Source organism: Sebastes umbrosus, chromosome 12 (assembly GCF_015220745.1).
Source record: "Sebastes umbrosus isolate fSebUmb1 chromosome 12, fSebUmb1.pri, whole genome shotgun sequence".
In the NCBI taxonomy this organism is placed as follows: domain Eukaryota; kingdom Metazoa; phylum Chordata; class Actinopteri; order Perciformes; family Sebastidae; genus Sebastes; species Sebastes umbrosus.
Window position 1 is genome coordinate 24,315,696 of NC_051280.1, and position 13,960 is coordinate 24,329,655.

The window sequence follows — 13,960 nt, forward strand, 5'->3', positions numbered from 1 at the left end:
AAAAAGTGAATATAGTGCAGAAGAGACTGTTAAAAATGAATATAGTGCAGGGTAACAACTGAGATACAGGACTATTAAAAATGTGAATATAGTGCAGAAAGTGATATAGTGCTGAATAATAAAATATAGGAGATATACAGTAGAGACCAGGGGATTAAGAAATGTAAAATATGGAATATAATGTGGGATGAGAACTGAGGTAGAGAGTTTTTTAAAAATAGACTAAAGTGCAGAATAAAGCTGTACATCATTGGTATAATACAGTACAGTTTAGTGGGGCAACAAGAGCCGGTGGTAGTGTCAATAAAAAATAATCAACAACCATTCTGATATTATCATTTTTCAAGCAAAATGCCAAATTTTCTCTGGTTGCAGACACTCACATTTGTCGTTTTTCTCAGTTCTTTTCATTGTCAATTAAATACTTATAAATAAATAAGCAAACTGGATGCCTGTCACAATTTCCCAGAACCTAAATTGACGTCTTGTCTGACTATAATCCGTCTATTACTGCCCCGTTCCTCCCACTTTCTGTGTCTTTCTATGCTGGAATACTACCTGACCCCAGACTTGCTGTGTGGTGATTTAATTAAAACATTTGTTTAGGAATACACACACCACAACACTGATATGATGAAGGACCTTATCAAGTCTGTTCATTTTGTCCTTAATTTATCATATTTGAGGACTAATTTTTTATTAAATAGCACAAACTAGATGCTAGTCGTGGCAACTAGTGATGAAAATAGTAATGGAACATATTATTATCAAGTATGCAAATCCTGTGTGAATAAATTGTGTCATTGAGCATTTTCCCTTGTTGATTGACTTTGAGTTGTCAGGCATGTTTTTATAAACTGAGCTGTAGGATATTTTCCTAGCACCTAAAACACAGCAGCCATCAGAATACTACTGTATAGCATACATTTATTTTGTCTATTCTCTTGTTTCTCGGATCAATCTATTACCTAGGCTAGTTATTCCTTTTAATCATAAATGTCAGATTTTATTGGAATGCACTTGAAGGCATCAACTTTCTCTCTCTCTCCCTCTCTCTCTAGGAATTTGTATATGCTGCAGTGTTTCTATATGCCAGCTGATATTATCAGAGTTCTCCTACAGGAGCATTTCTCGTAGTGGTTGTACAGTATAGTCTCATAAAAAAGCCCTCTTGTTTTGTGAGGGTGCTTTGTTAGAAAATTCCTTGTGTGCAATCTACCCCTGCACTTTTATAGAGTCATGGAAAGGATCATAAGAATATCACTACTGAAGAGGTAGACACAATCCCACAGCCTTTCTTACCCAGGGAGTCTTTGATGAGTGAGCAAGGAAAGTTGTTTTTTTAGTTCTCCAGTTTCTTTTACAGTTTCAAAATTGTTGATTTTTTAAAATTAATTTAGATTGCACCATTGCTTTTACACTGGACCTTATTGGTTCTGGGGCATTATAACAGCCAGCATATGACAGAGCATGCAGTAACCCCTGTGATCACCACACTACTTTGTTTCTACCAGTTGGTCAAGAATAAATACATTTGAAGCAGGTCATAGAAAGCAATGTGTTCTGGAGGAATTGACCAGAGGTTGATTGACCAAGCTGTGGTTGAAGGAATAGTATGAATCATGCATGAGTAAGTCAGAGCACTGCATTACATCTGCAGCATTTGGTGAATAAGTGAACTCCATATGGGCTTTTTTGTTATCTAACAAGGTCAACAGAAATATTAATAAAAAAGAAAAAGAAAAAAAATGCTTGGAGCTACAATGTGACGTATATGAGAAGATTTGCATACAATTTAAAATGTTGTATACATCAATCAACCGGAATGGCATTTACAAGACATTTCTAAAAATTATCAAAGGAAGTAAATACCTGTTTTTAAGACAGGTTTTTCTTCTGTACTGTGGACTAGTCATGAGTATTTACAAACCATAGAGAACACTGCCCCTGGTGGCCAAGAGGTGAACGTGTCACTTTGAAAGGATGTCATGCTTCTTTATTCCTTTTTTGGTCATCTTCAATGAACCTTGAACTCTCCACCATCTAAAATGGCTTATATCCCTTCATGCTCATTGTTTTATGCCAATAATTATTTGCCAGTATACTAATAGCAAATGCAAATTCAAACAGCGTGCGAGTCTATCGATGATGATCACTGATCTCAAAAATAGAAGAATTTTACACACGATTACATCAACTCATGTCATATAATTCATATAGCATACATATTACTTTTAATGCATTTTATAATGCAGTTATTTGCATTGAGTTTTTTTATTGAAATTGCAGGTGTTACACCCTGGGAGAGCTTGAACATTTAAACCAGATATTATAATAATTGTTTTCTCAAGTATCAGGTCCTTAATTTGTTTATTAAGGGATTGATTGTTTTTCAATTTGAGTATTTTTAAAATTAACTTACTTACTTATTATAAAGCTTATGGAATAAGACACAATTTTATTTTATTCAGCCCGGGTGTTTTGTTTATATTGACTAATGGTTTGACCTTTTGGGGACCAATAGAGCTAGGTGCTTTATAATAAGCAGGGTGATAGGGCTGCTTCTGGTATTATTGAACCATTTCACACAAATAAATAGTATTGGTTCAAATAATTTTGGACTTTGTGTTGGTGTGGGAAGCAAATCATCTGGTAAAAGGTAAACTTTGTCTTAAATTCAGGCATAAGCTCTACCAAAATAATGTTTTCCCTATTGCATGTGACTAGGGTAATGGAAATCTGGGATTAAAATCTGGCCAAGGTGCCTGGTTTGATCCATGGTTTTGGCAAGATGAAGATGGCCTGAGAGGTTCCTCTTGAGCAGGACACAAAACTTCTCCAACACTTTACTGTAGCATGAGATGAATTGGAATATGGAATAAGACACAGTTTTATTTTATTTTATTTAACCCTGGTGTTTTGTTTATATTGACTTTACTTCCTAATTGTTTGGCCTTTGTGACCCAACAGAGCTATGGGCTGTTGTGTAAAAATGAGTGATGATAATACCAATTGCAAAATCAACCTTTTTTTCCATCAAATATTATTTTTGTTTTCTTCTGACCTCATTAAACCCTTTGCCACAAACTGTGATTGCACATTTGATAAAGGTGATTGAGCATACATGAGCATAAAGCATTGTTGTTACACAAAATTAGATTATTTTATGTTTTATATGCTATATGGCTATGCATGAACAAATATCCTTTTGTTTGTAAACCACAAGTTATGCTACATAGTGAGGTCAATTAGACGTCAAACAGGACTAATTTTCTGTAGCAGACTTCCTCTGAAACATGTCATCAGTTCAAATCATGTTTATAAGCAATTCTCATACAATTAAGAAAAGTCATCATATATTAAGATGATTAGACAATGTTAAGTAAATGTTGTTTGAGCTGGTCTCCAGGACCCCCCAAATAGAACACTAGGGCTACATTTCTGTTACTTCTTTTTTGTTCTTTATTTATTTTTATTGACAATATGTCAGTATTTGAGTGCCTTAAACATGCAGTAGGCAACACATTTTTGGCATCATTGGGCAAAAATTCCATAATAACCTTTCAGCATATTGTAATTCAAGTGTTATGAGATAATCGAAATGAGAATTTTGTGTACTGTTACCGTTAGTTACTGCAGAGTGGCATTTAGTGTAGCCTATCTCAGTACTCATGAGTAGCCCAGATTTAACAGGAAAATATGACTTGTTAGTAGCCATCAGTGAAGAACTTCCAACCAGGCTCCCACCATTTAAAAAACACATTCTGAGACCCGACTGACTTTACTGTCTTTCAGAGGCTCTAGTAGGTTCAGTGTAGTAGGGCTAGAGTGAAGACACATATATCATATGAAACTAAAACAACCTAAGGAATACATTGGTACCAACCATGTCATGCTACCATGTCGGGAAGGAGGCTAAATAACGCTGCAAAATTGAGCTAAATTTCAGCGAGGAAAAACTGGCATGGCCATTTTCAAAGGGGTCCCTTGATCTCTGACCTCATGATATGTGAATGAAAATGTGTTCTATGGGTACCAACGAGTCTTCCCTTTATAGACATGCCCACTTTATGATAATCACATGCAGTTTTTTTCATGCAATATAAATGTGTTATTTTCGCCTATTCTAAAAATGGTGTATTTGAGTATTTCTGCATACTGGGGTCCCTAAACAGTCTTGGAATTACATAAACTTGGTATCACTGTAAAACTGAGACTCTTTTGGATCCAAATGATTCCAATTGTATTCACGTGATGATGTTAATCCCCATATTAGCCATTTCATTGTAGTGAGACTATTTTTTTAAACTTGACCTCACTGTATAAAATGACCTGTGGTGACCTCTAGGATAATCACAGCCTCATGAAACTTTAAAACCACAAACTAGAGACCTAGGGCATTCAGAGGATGGATGGCTTTCCTAGGTAGATTGACAATAAGGGGGTTTCTGAGCAGTTTACACAACAGAAGTGCTCACCATCCAATCGCTGAAAAAATGCAATCCTTTCAGTAATCTCAAAGGTTTTTGATACCAAATCACAGCATGGCTTTTTCTACTGTGTTCCTCAAGGTCTTGGTGTTTTAATGTGGTGTTTTGGAGGGATTATTGATCATTTTTATCAATTCTCGAGTGGTAAAAAAGTTGTTAAATTTAGCACCAAATCTGTTTAACAAATGGTATCAACCCAAAAATTGCTGCAACAACTTATGAGACATAGTAGAACATGGGAATGGACATCATATTCTTTGATCATTATGTTCTAAACCTTTATACACTTTTACAATTTAAAAATAAATATTTCTGATTTATGACTAGAACAACTTGATACACAGTGCTGAGCTGCATCTCAAATGAATCTTCAGGTTCCCAGCTTTCAGATGATGTACACCACTTCTATGTGACATCTACTGCTGACCTGTTATCTCTCCCTAAAGACCCCCTATAAAAAGACAAGATCTATTGTGGGTCTCAGAGGGATGAGCAGTAGTTTTATGAAAGTGAGAAGATTATTTTATCCATCAGGGCATTTTGTTTCCATTCGCACTGACTGTAAACTGCTATCCTTACAGCTATACACAAACTGTCTGATGTGACTTGTCTTTGCCATTATTCTTACAACTTGAAAAAATACCTTCAAGAATCTGGCGATACAATACATATCACAATGCAGGGGTTATGATTCATTATATTGCAATACTGTAATTAAGGCGATATATTGCAATTTCTTAATCTAATAGCAAAACTGTCATAGTATAAAGAACACACCACCATATGCATAAAGGATTGTGCAGGTGGAAATCCCAACCAACCCGAGACTGACACTACTGGGGGACCTCTCAGTTTTACCAGTCAATCTGAGGGGCAATATTCTCTTTATCAGACTAACTAGCCCTAATCACGGCTAGTAAATGTATAGCCATTCGCTGGAAAGATGAGGACCCCCCTAGTGTGTCTTTTGGGTTTAAAGAGCTCTCATCATATTTACCTTCAGAAAAGATTTTTCTTAATCTCAAAAAGAAACCATGGCTCTTTGATAAATACTTTGTAACCTTTTTACATACTGGTACTTTTCTTAATGGTGTTGTCCATGATCAGACCATTTAAGAGAATATACTGCATGTATATAGCTTGTCTATCTCTTGCACTACTGTTACTTCTGTAATTCTCTCTCTTTATTTGTTTTTACCTATTTATATGTGTATGTATGTATATATGTATAAATATATATGAATATATATGAATATATATGTTCTTTCTTCCTTTTCTATTATTTTTTTACTTTCTCCTTTTTTTTAATTAAATGTATTTATTAAAATTTTCTTCACTTGTATTTATTAAGTTTATTCATGCAATTATTAAAGGGGAAAAACTCAATAAATACATTGTTTAAAAATATATATATATATATATATATATATATATATATATATTGAATGATACCAGCTCCTTGATTTTTTGGTCATTTTGGAGCAAATTCCAGGCTGAGGGTGCAGAATATGCAAAAATACCTTCAATGAATGAAAGAATGATTGACTAAACGATTCAATCAGTACACCCTCATCTGCCTCTGTGTGAACCTGCAGCATTCCCCTCTCAGACAGTTGACTCTTGGCTGAGCTGATAAGTGATAAGTCCCTCTTTATTCTTTATTCCGCCGCCTGCTGCCATTAAAGCGCCGGTGGAGCTCATTGTGCGGAGTGATCTGATAACGGACTACACCCAGCCCGCTGCCTCATCACCACCCTGGCTTTCTTTGCTGCCCCAGCCTTGACGTTGGTTAACGTCGAAGTGCGGGTTTAGATTGGAGATTCGTCTGTTAAGGTCTTTTCCCCCCTTTCCTATTTAACTGTCTCCTTGTTTGTGCAACCCGTAACTTCCATTGAGTAGGGTTTTTTTATAGAGCATCTTGAATAATGTCTTGGCAAAGCTACGTGGAGAACCTGATGGCCGATGGCAGCTGTCAGGATAGCGCCATTGTTGGATATACGGACGCCAAATATGTTTGGGCAGCACACGCCGGTGGTACCTTCAACAATATCACGGTAAGAGCTCGCACATTGGTGTAATTTAAGAGTGAACGTGTGGGTTTGACTGTGTTTATGTATCAACCACCACGTTAGAAAAAAAACGCTCCGCCACACTGAGGAGCGTTAAAACCGTTAAAACCGTTACCTCGCTGGGGTCTATTTAAATGACTAACCGTTAGCTTTAGCTGTGGCCTGTCTCGGTTGTTTCCTGCTGAGGAATCGTTGCGGGATTAGACCTCGTGTTGATCAGATAAGGCACTCATTGTGGGTTTGCATGCACCATAACAAACCTGAAAACAATTACCGTTAGCAAACAATAACATAAATGCAAATGCACTGCTGTATTAAAGCTAGAACCAGCGAGTAGACGGTGTCCGACTTAAGAAAAACGGGCATGCTTTTGTGTGCACGGTGGCTTTGATTAGCTCACGTTAAGCTGCTGCTGCAGCTGCTTTACCGGCTACCTGTGCTTTAAAGGATAGCTCTGGCGGACGTACAACGAGGCTGCATTGTTATTAACGCCAGCAGTGTAGTCGTGTATTCATAAATGTATATTTTGTCATGGGAATGACTGTGTTTTAATTCATTGAGAGGAGGGATGTGCAGGAGAGCTAGAACCGGTGCAGAGACGTCACTGGACTTCCGCTAACGCTCCTCACTGCAGGGATGAGGATGTGTGTGTTGAGTCTCAGACATTCTGCAGCTTTCTTGTGTCTACATAATGTCAGACAAATAGTGAAATGTGCGTCTGTTATTTCTCAGAACCCCCCCCAAGGTTGGGTATTATTACAATGGCTCAGTTTACTGTTTGAAATTTGATTATATAAATAGATTTTTTTATAAAAAACAATGTGGAAGTACACAAAGCAGCTGCTCCTGGTGCATGGGGTACACGTTGTCAACAAGGGAGGAAATATATTCCACAAAAAGTCAAGGCGCACTGCTTTAAGGTATTAAAGATAAAAGGCCTTTTTTATTGTAGCTATATTATTATAGCCACTATAATAAAGTTTTTTGTTTTTTTTTTTACCTCAAAATAGCAGTGCCTTTTTTTAGTTTTGGGGAATTCATGTTCTTTCTTGTGGGCATAGTTAATTTTGTGCCTTTTTATTAGGGCTGTATATTGGCAAGAATCTGGTGTTATGATACATATCACATAACATAAGGGATATATTGCAATTTTTTTTTTTATCTAATTTTAGGAAAACTGTCATAGTATAAAGAACACACCACCATATGCATTAGGAAAAAAACTCCCCAAAAAGTCAAGTCACACTGCTTTGTCAAGGTATTAAAGATAAAATGCCTTTGTATAGCGTACCTATATTATTATAGCCACTATAATAAAGGCCTTTTTTTTTTTTTTTTTTACCTCAAAGTAGCAGTGCCTTTTTAGTTCTGGAGAATTCATGTTCTTTCTTGTGGACATAGTTAATGTTGTGCCTTTTTATTAGAGCTGTATATTGGCAAGAATCTGGAGATATGATACATATCACAATGCAGGGGTTATGATTCAATATATTGCGATATTTGCAATACGGTAAGTAAGGTGATATATTGCAGTTTTTTTAATCTAATTTTAGGAAAACTGTCATTGTATAAAGAAAACACCATATGCATTAAGAAAAAATCCCCAAAAGGTCAAGGCACACTGCTTTGTCAAGGTATTAAAGTTAAAAAGCCTTTTTTTTTATGGCTGCATAGCGTAGCTTATTATTATAGTGTAGACACTTTAATAAAGGTCTTTTTTAACCTCAACGTAGCAGTGTTCTTTTTAAAAAACTTTTTGGGTAATTCATGTTCTTTCTTGTGGACATAGTTCATTTTGTGCCTTTTTATTAGGCCTGTTTATTGGCAAGAATCTGGCGATATAATACATATCACAATGCAGGGGTTATGATTCAATAACGATATATTGCAATTTTTTTATCTAATTTTAGGAAAACTGTCATAGTATAAAAAACACCACCATAGGCATGAAATTTGAAAAAAAAGTTTACTTTTTTATGCAATCAGAACAGTGGGATCTGCAGTTGCATTTATCACAGTCCCTTTAACGTCCAACATCATAGCACTACTTTGAGAGTACGCATCTCTTTGTAAATTAAATGAAGTATTGATTGAGTTAATCTTTACATGTTAACTATTAATTAAAAATGAATGTAGTGTTTTTGAGAATCAATACAGTATCACAAATCATAATATCCTGATATTTGATTTTTTTTAAATATTTTCTTACACCCCTACTTTTTCTAGAAGAATTAGTCACGTAGCTGGAAGCATATTTGTTACATGTGTCTGAGGATCTGACTGACGTTGTCCCAATCCTGTGGTTTTGTGTTTTTTTCAGCCTCAAGAAATTGACGTACTTATCGGTAAGGACAGGGAGACCTTTTACACTGGCGGTCTCACTCTGGGCTCAAAGAAGTGTTCAGTCCTCAGAGACAACCTCCATGATGACATGGACTGGACAATGGATGTGAGGACAAAGAGCGGAGGAGGAGAACCTACATACAATGTCTCTGTGGGAAGAGCTGGAAAAGGTAAACGGTTCATCCGCTGTACATTCACTTGATATTCTCAAAGCCAAACTAACTCAGTCTTCTGCTCCACTGCACACATTCGCCGCCGATCTCGCTCTCTGGCCTCACCACTTACTTCCCACAAACACACCCACTCTAAGCACTGGCTCTGCTCCAAATTAGATACGCTACTCTTACAACAACTGGCTCTCGCCATTCGCGTTTTCACGTCGGCCACCGTAGTTCTCCAACACGCTTGGCACACGGGAGAGGATGACCTCTTCAACCTCACTGCTAGATGTCGCCAGATCTTACACACTGGATCTTTAAGACACCAGATTGTGACGAGCGCTACCTCACATGAGTTTTATGGAAGTGCAGACTGACAATCAGGGGTCTGTTTCATTAAATTTACAATTTTTTTGTAAAAATTTTTCAACCGGTCGCCGTCAGACCAACAACTGGTGATTGCCAATTGATTTGCGCAGGTGATTTTGCTGATTTAGTGCTTCCAAAAAATGAGCGAGATCCGCTGCTCAGTGAGCAGCTGGCACAGCGCTAAAAGGAGGTGTGGCTTTGCGAGACTACTAAGCGACAGACTCTAGTTCAGCGAGCTACAAGTAGCACAAAGGCCAGTAACAGCAGAGAGAGACAGTGGGTGCCAGCATATTTTCACATCTAACTCGGTCACACAAACATCTGCGCGAATATATCGGCAATCGCCGGCTGTTGGGCTGACGCTGGCCGGTTGGAAGTTTTAACATGTCGCCCAACCCAACGCTTAACCTTCTAACACATGTTTTCTTTGCAATATCCACCGGCTCATTAGTGTTGAGTTACATCTGATTTGCTGTTAAAAGCAGAGGTCAGCTGAAGCTGTCCTGATCAATCAAGTGCACTGATCTTCCCGCAGCTTATAATTGTTACACAAAAAATTAAAACACGCTAGAATGGGGATATTCAAGGCATGTGTTATGGATGACACGCGGGCTCACTTGTTAACTCAGTGAATATTCCCTATTTAAGAAACACAAGTGAGTCATAAATTGCCGTGTTGGACACTGTATTCTCATCATTTGGCAGTCTGAAATGTATGGACTAGGGCTGCACAATTAATCGAATATTAATTGCGATCACAATTTTGGCTTCCTACAATTAAATGAACATGATCACCTGCGATATTGACGTTTAAAATGAACGTTCTGCTCATAGAAAACTCTGCAGCACATCAAATCAAGCGCTTCCTAAACCAACCGCTTGATGTTTTGGCTTCACTTTTGGGTATAGATATTATCTATACAACCAATGTGTTTATGATTAAATTAAGAGCGTAAAATTGTTTATCTAGCTCTTATTGTTGCTAATTTTGCTCATGAAGTGCACCAGATTGAAGCATTTACATAACTTTCATAACTCTAAAATGTAGCTAACAAAGGGGTGGGATGATATATTCCTGTATTTTTTTCATATTGCAATATATATATATGTAGCAAAATAAAATATTGCAATGTCAGTATTTTCCAACATGGTGCAGTTCTAGTTTGTACATTAGCAGGAATGTAGCACAGCATGGAAGGGAAAACAGTGCTCTGTTTATTTTAATGTGAAAGTGCAATAAAAATGTCGTTGCTAAAATCAATGAATAATCGTGCTATCAATACTGATCAAAAAAATCGTGATATCAATACTGATCAAAATAATCGTGACTATCGTTTTGGCCATAATCGTGCAGCCCTAGTATGGACAATGTATGGTGTCAATTGGTAAAATTACCTAGTAATGAAATCACCTATTGTGTTCTATGGTAGCAAAGACGACCTGCAGACGGTTAGCCCTGCATGGCACACAGTTGAATATCCCTGGACTACACAAGTCTAGTGATGATACTTGGAATGTCTTTCTTTACCGTTTTTGCTTTCCTTAACTGTCCCTTTTCTATCTCTTCTCTTTCAGTTTTGGTTCTGGTAATGGGCAAAGAAGGGGTCCATGGAGGCGGATTGAATAAGAAGGCTTTCGCGATGACAAAATACTTGAGGGATTCAGGGTTTTAATGTTTTCATGCTCACTTAGATAAAAATTGAGAGACAAAAAGAAGAGAAAAGAAATATTGCTGTTAAGATTTCTCCTGCAAGCGGTCAAAATGTCTTGGAAACTTTTAATAGCAATGAAGAGTGGTAAGATACTGTGTCACCTTTGTTCCCCCCCCTTCATCCTGTAGGGGCGGGAGACTCTTCAAATTTTGTTCATTTCTCTTTTTTTCCTTGTGTGCTCCAGTATTGGTTTTAGTCATGGGAAAGGAGGCGGTCCATGGTGGAAATCTTAACAACAAAGCACATTCAATGGCTGACTACCTGAGGAGGTCTGGATATTAAGCAACCTCTCCACCCATCCATCAACTTAGCAACTCACTCCCACCCACCGCATTGTGTTGGCACTACTTCCAGGATAAGATGGCATACAATGTTACTTCCTTTCCCCAGTCTATTTTTGTAAACAGCCTTTTGTTTGCTTAAGTCCCTCCACACTCCTCCTCCTTTTTTTTTTTTTTTTTTATAAAACTTCCCCACTTTAACATTGTACTTCTCATGTTTTTGACACTACAGTAATGGCATGTTCATTTATTAACCAAAAGTGTTCAAAAAATGATTGCAAAGTGTAAAATAAATCTGGACTCGCCTTGTATAACATTCACTTAGCAGCTGGCTAATATTCCAAGGGGAAGTACACATGTAATGGTGGTGATAGTTTGCATAGTTTTGCTTTTTGAGCTTTACTAAAAAGATGCCAGTGTTCTTTTTTTTTTCATCAGCATGTGGGCATTTAAAAATTGCATGCATACCCCTCTTTAGCATACAGATCCCAGCCCCTATCCCCCCCCTCTCTGTTCCTGCGTAATATTCCAGCCAAAACCATCTTCTCTTCTGCCTCCATCTTCAAAGTCTTCAAGCCTCCATTAAATAAATGACAAATTTCCTCTGACAAAAAGTCCCGTATGTGTGTACCAATTCGCCACCCTCAAGCACAACGTCTCTACCATCACATGCTTTTGCTGTTGTACCTGAATGTGGTCTTAAAGTTAATGATGTGGTGTTGGGCTGTTGTTTTGAGTGTAGTGTAAGGTCAGCATTGCTGAGGTCTCAAAGATATTGTCATGATACTTCACCACATCCTGGAGTCTCAGTGGACATTCCACCTCTGTGACAGCTCGGTCTTTTGTCAGTCAGCTTCTGCTATTTGTACATTTTTCTGTAAAACACTACACACCTGTTACGTGGAGTTATTTTTTCTCCCCCCCTCCCCTTTGGACCAATTGTCAATAAAAAGAGGATTATCAGAATTACTTCAGCTTATTCTGATGGATGATTGTTAGCATCACCTGTTGACTGTAAATCATTAAGACAACTTCAGATGACTGTAAAACATTTAACTGCTTCCTTAGACTTCAACACTACTTAAACTTCTCATCACTAATTGATTGGTTGCTAACTTCATATCCATTAACCAATGAAACGGCAATGTCATTTTACTACAGTATGAATGCATTTTGACTGTAAACCGAGGCTGTTGGGCTCCAACACTTTGGAATTATTTGCCTTGTGCTTTAGTCATCAAAAGGTGTATTCACAAATTGTCATAGTACGGTACTTAGAAGTATATTTAAAAGAAAAAAAAACGACGCTGTGTACACTAAACATAATGAAAATGGTGTTGGTTGGAATAAGAACATTTGTAAGTTGTCTTGTGAAAATTTTCTGAGAATAACTGTGTATTCTGTGCCATAAAATCGATCTGATCTGTTGCTACTACGAGTTGGATTTTTAACTGCTGCCCCAGCAAGAAGTAACTTTTAACGGCACTTTCCTAAGGGATATTTTGGCATCAGTAATCTCCAGACTTTGTGGAATATGTACAGAATTAAACAACAGAAAAAGAAGTTTGCAATATTTTGTCCTTTTTTTTTCATGAGTTGGAAATTCCTTCTGCCACACAATCTGCTATTTCAAATGCCATGAATTGATGAGACATCTTGTTTACAGACAGATCAAATAAAAGTTATTCCAACCAGAGGTAAAGCCAATATGTCCTGTCTGTTGCCTTGTGAGTACAAACTTGTATGTTGACTGATTCAAGAGTTTCAAGTCGATTGTTCTAATTCAGGTATTCAGTTCTAACTTATTATATTGATGATCCACTACATTAGCAACGATGCATACGTCTGGTGGTGGTTTTAACTGTTACTGAATCCCAGAAATAACTAGCCTACTGATTGTTTCTTTGCAGAAAGCTGGAGGAAAATCAACCACATTTTCAATGGGCTGCAGGCCGTCATTGATGAGGAAATTCATTACTTTGAAAGGAGTCAGCCTGCTCAAGTAATGTCGTATTCGAATCAATAAGTTGTTGTGAACAATAAGACTTTTTCAAAGTTAGGTGAAAGCTGTCTTTAACTCTTGGATTCACAATGAATGAGGAGAAACAAACATTTTTATATCTAATAACAAAATGTAGAGACTAATTTTCTTGATCAGACTAAAGGTTAAGATGGCATGATTTGACAAGGGGAATAAACTACCAGCTTTCATTAATGGACTGCTTTTACTCAATTAAACCATATAAAAGGTAAACTAAACAGCGTTTCCCTGTTCCTCCCTTTTATTTCCCCTGTGTCTCATATATTCTGTATCTGCTTATTCCAACTCTTTGAAGCTACACATAATAATTCATATTAGCTGCACAATGGATTCGTTCTAGATGTTGTAAATAATCTTAGGTGCAGACTCGCATATTTGGTATTCTTGTAACCTTAAGATGCCCACTAGAATTTAAAATAAAGTTATGTAGGATTGAACAGTGTTTTGCTGCACAGCATGAGTTTGTGACAACAGACCCAACAGTGGCTTGTTAAGGG

At 37.2% G+C, this 13,960-nt stretch overlaps 1 protein-coding gene across 2 annotated transcripts; it reads left to right on the forward strand.

The window, feature by feature from the left end:
* Positions 1 to 6,171: 6,171 nt before the first annotated feature.
* Positions 6,172 to 13,118, forward strand: LOC119498755 (profilin-2-like). Of its 2 annotated transcripts, XM_037787805.1 has the most exons (4): positions 6,172 to 6,323; positions 6,430 to 6,544; positions 8,880 to 9,072; positions 11,005 to 13,118. In XM_037787805.1, the coding sequence occupies exons 2-4, from the start codon at positions 6,446 to 6,448 to the stop codon at positions 11,100 to 11,102; spliced, it is 390 nt and encodes a 129-aa protein (XP_037643733.1). In that variant the 5' UTR covers positions 6,172 to 6,323; positions 6,430 to 6,445; the 3' UTR covers positions 11,103 to 13,118. The 2 variants fall into 2 exon arrangements, with proteins under 2 accessions (XP_037643733.1, XP_037643732.1); XM_037787804.1 differs by having other exon boundaries at positions 6,185 to 6,544.
* Positions 13,119 to 13,960: the final 842 nt, after the last annotated feature.

Bases quoted from the DNA above. Each gene is read 5' to 3' on its own strand.
- LOC119498755 (XM_037787804.1), top strand. From the start codon at position 6,416: ATGTCTTGGCAAAGCTACGTGGAGAACCTGATGGCCGATGGCAGCTGT. The intron at 6,545-8,879 runs GTAAGAGCTCGC...TGTTTTTTTCAG, and splicing joins GTACCTTCAACAATATCACG to CCTCAAGAAATTGACGTACT. The intron at 9,073-11,004 runs GTAAACGGTTCA...CTTCTCTTTCAG, and splicing joins TGTGGGAAGAGCTGGAAAAG to TTTTGGTTCTGGTAATGGGC.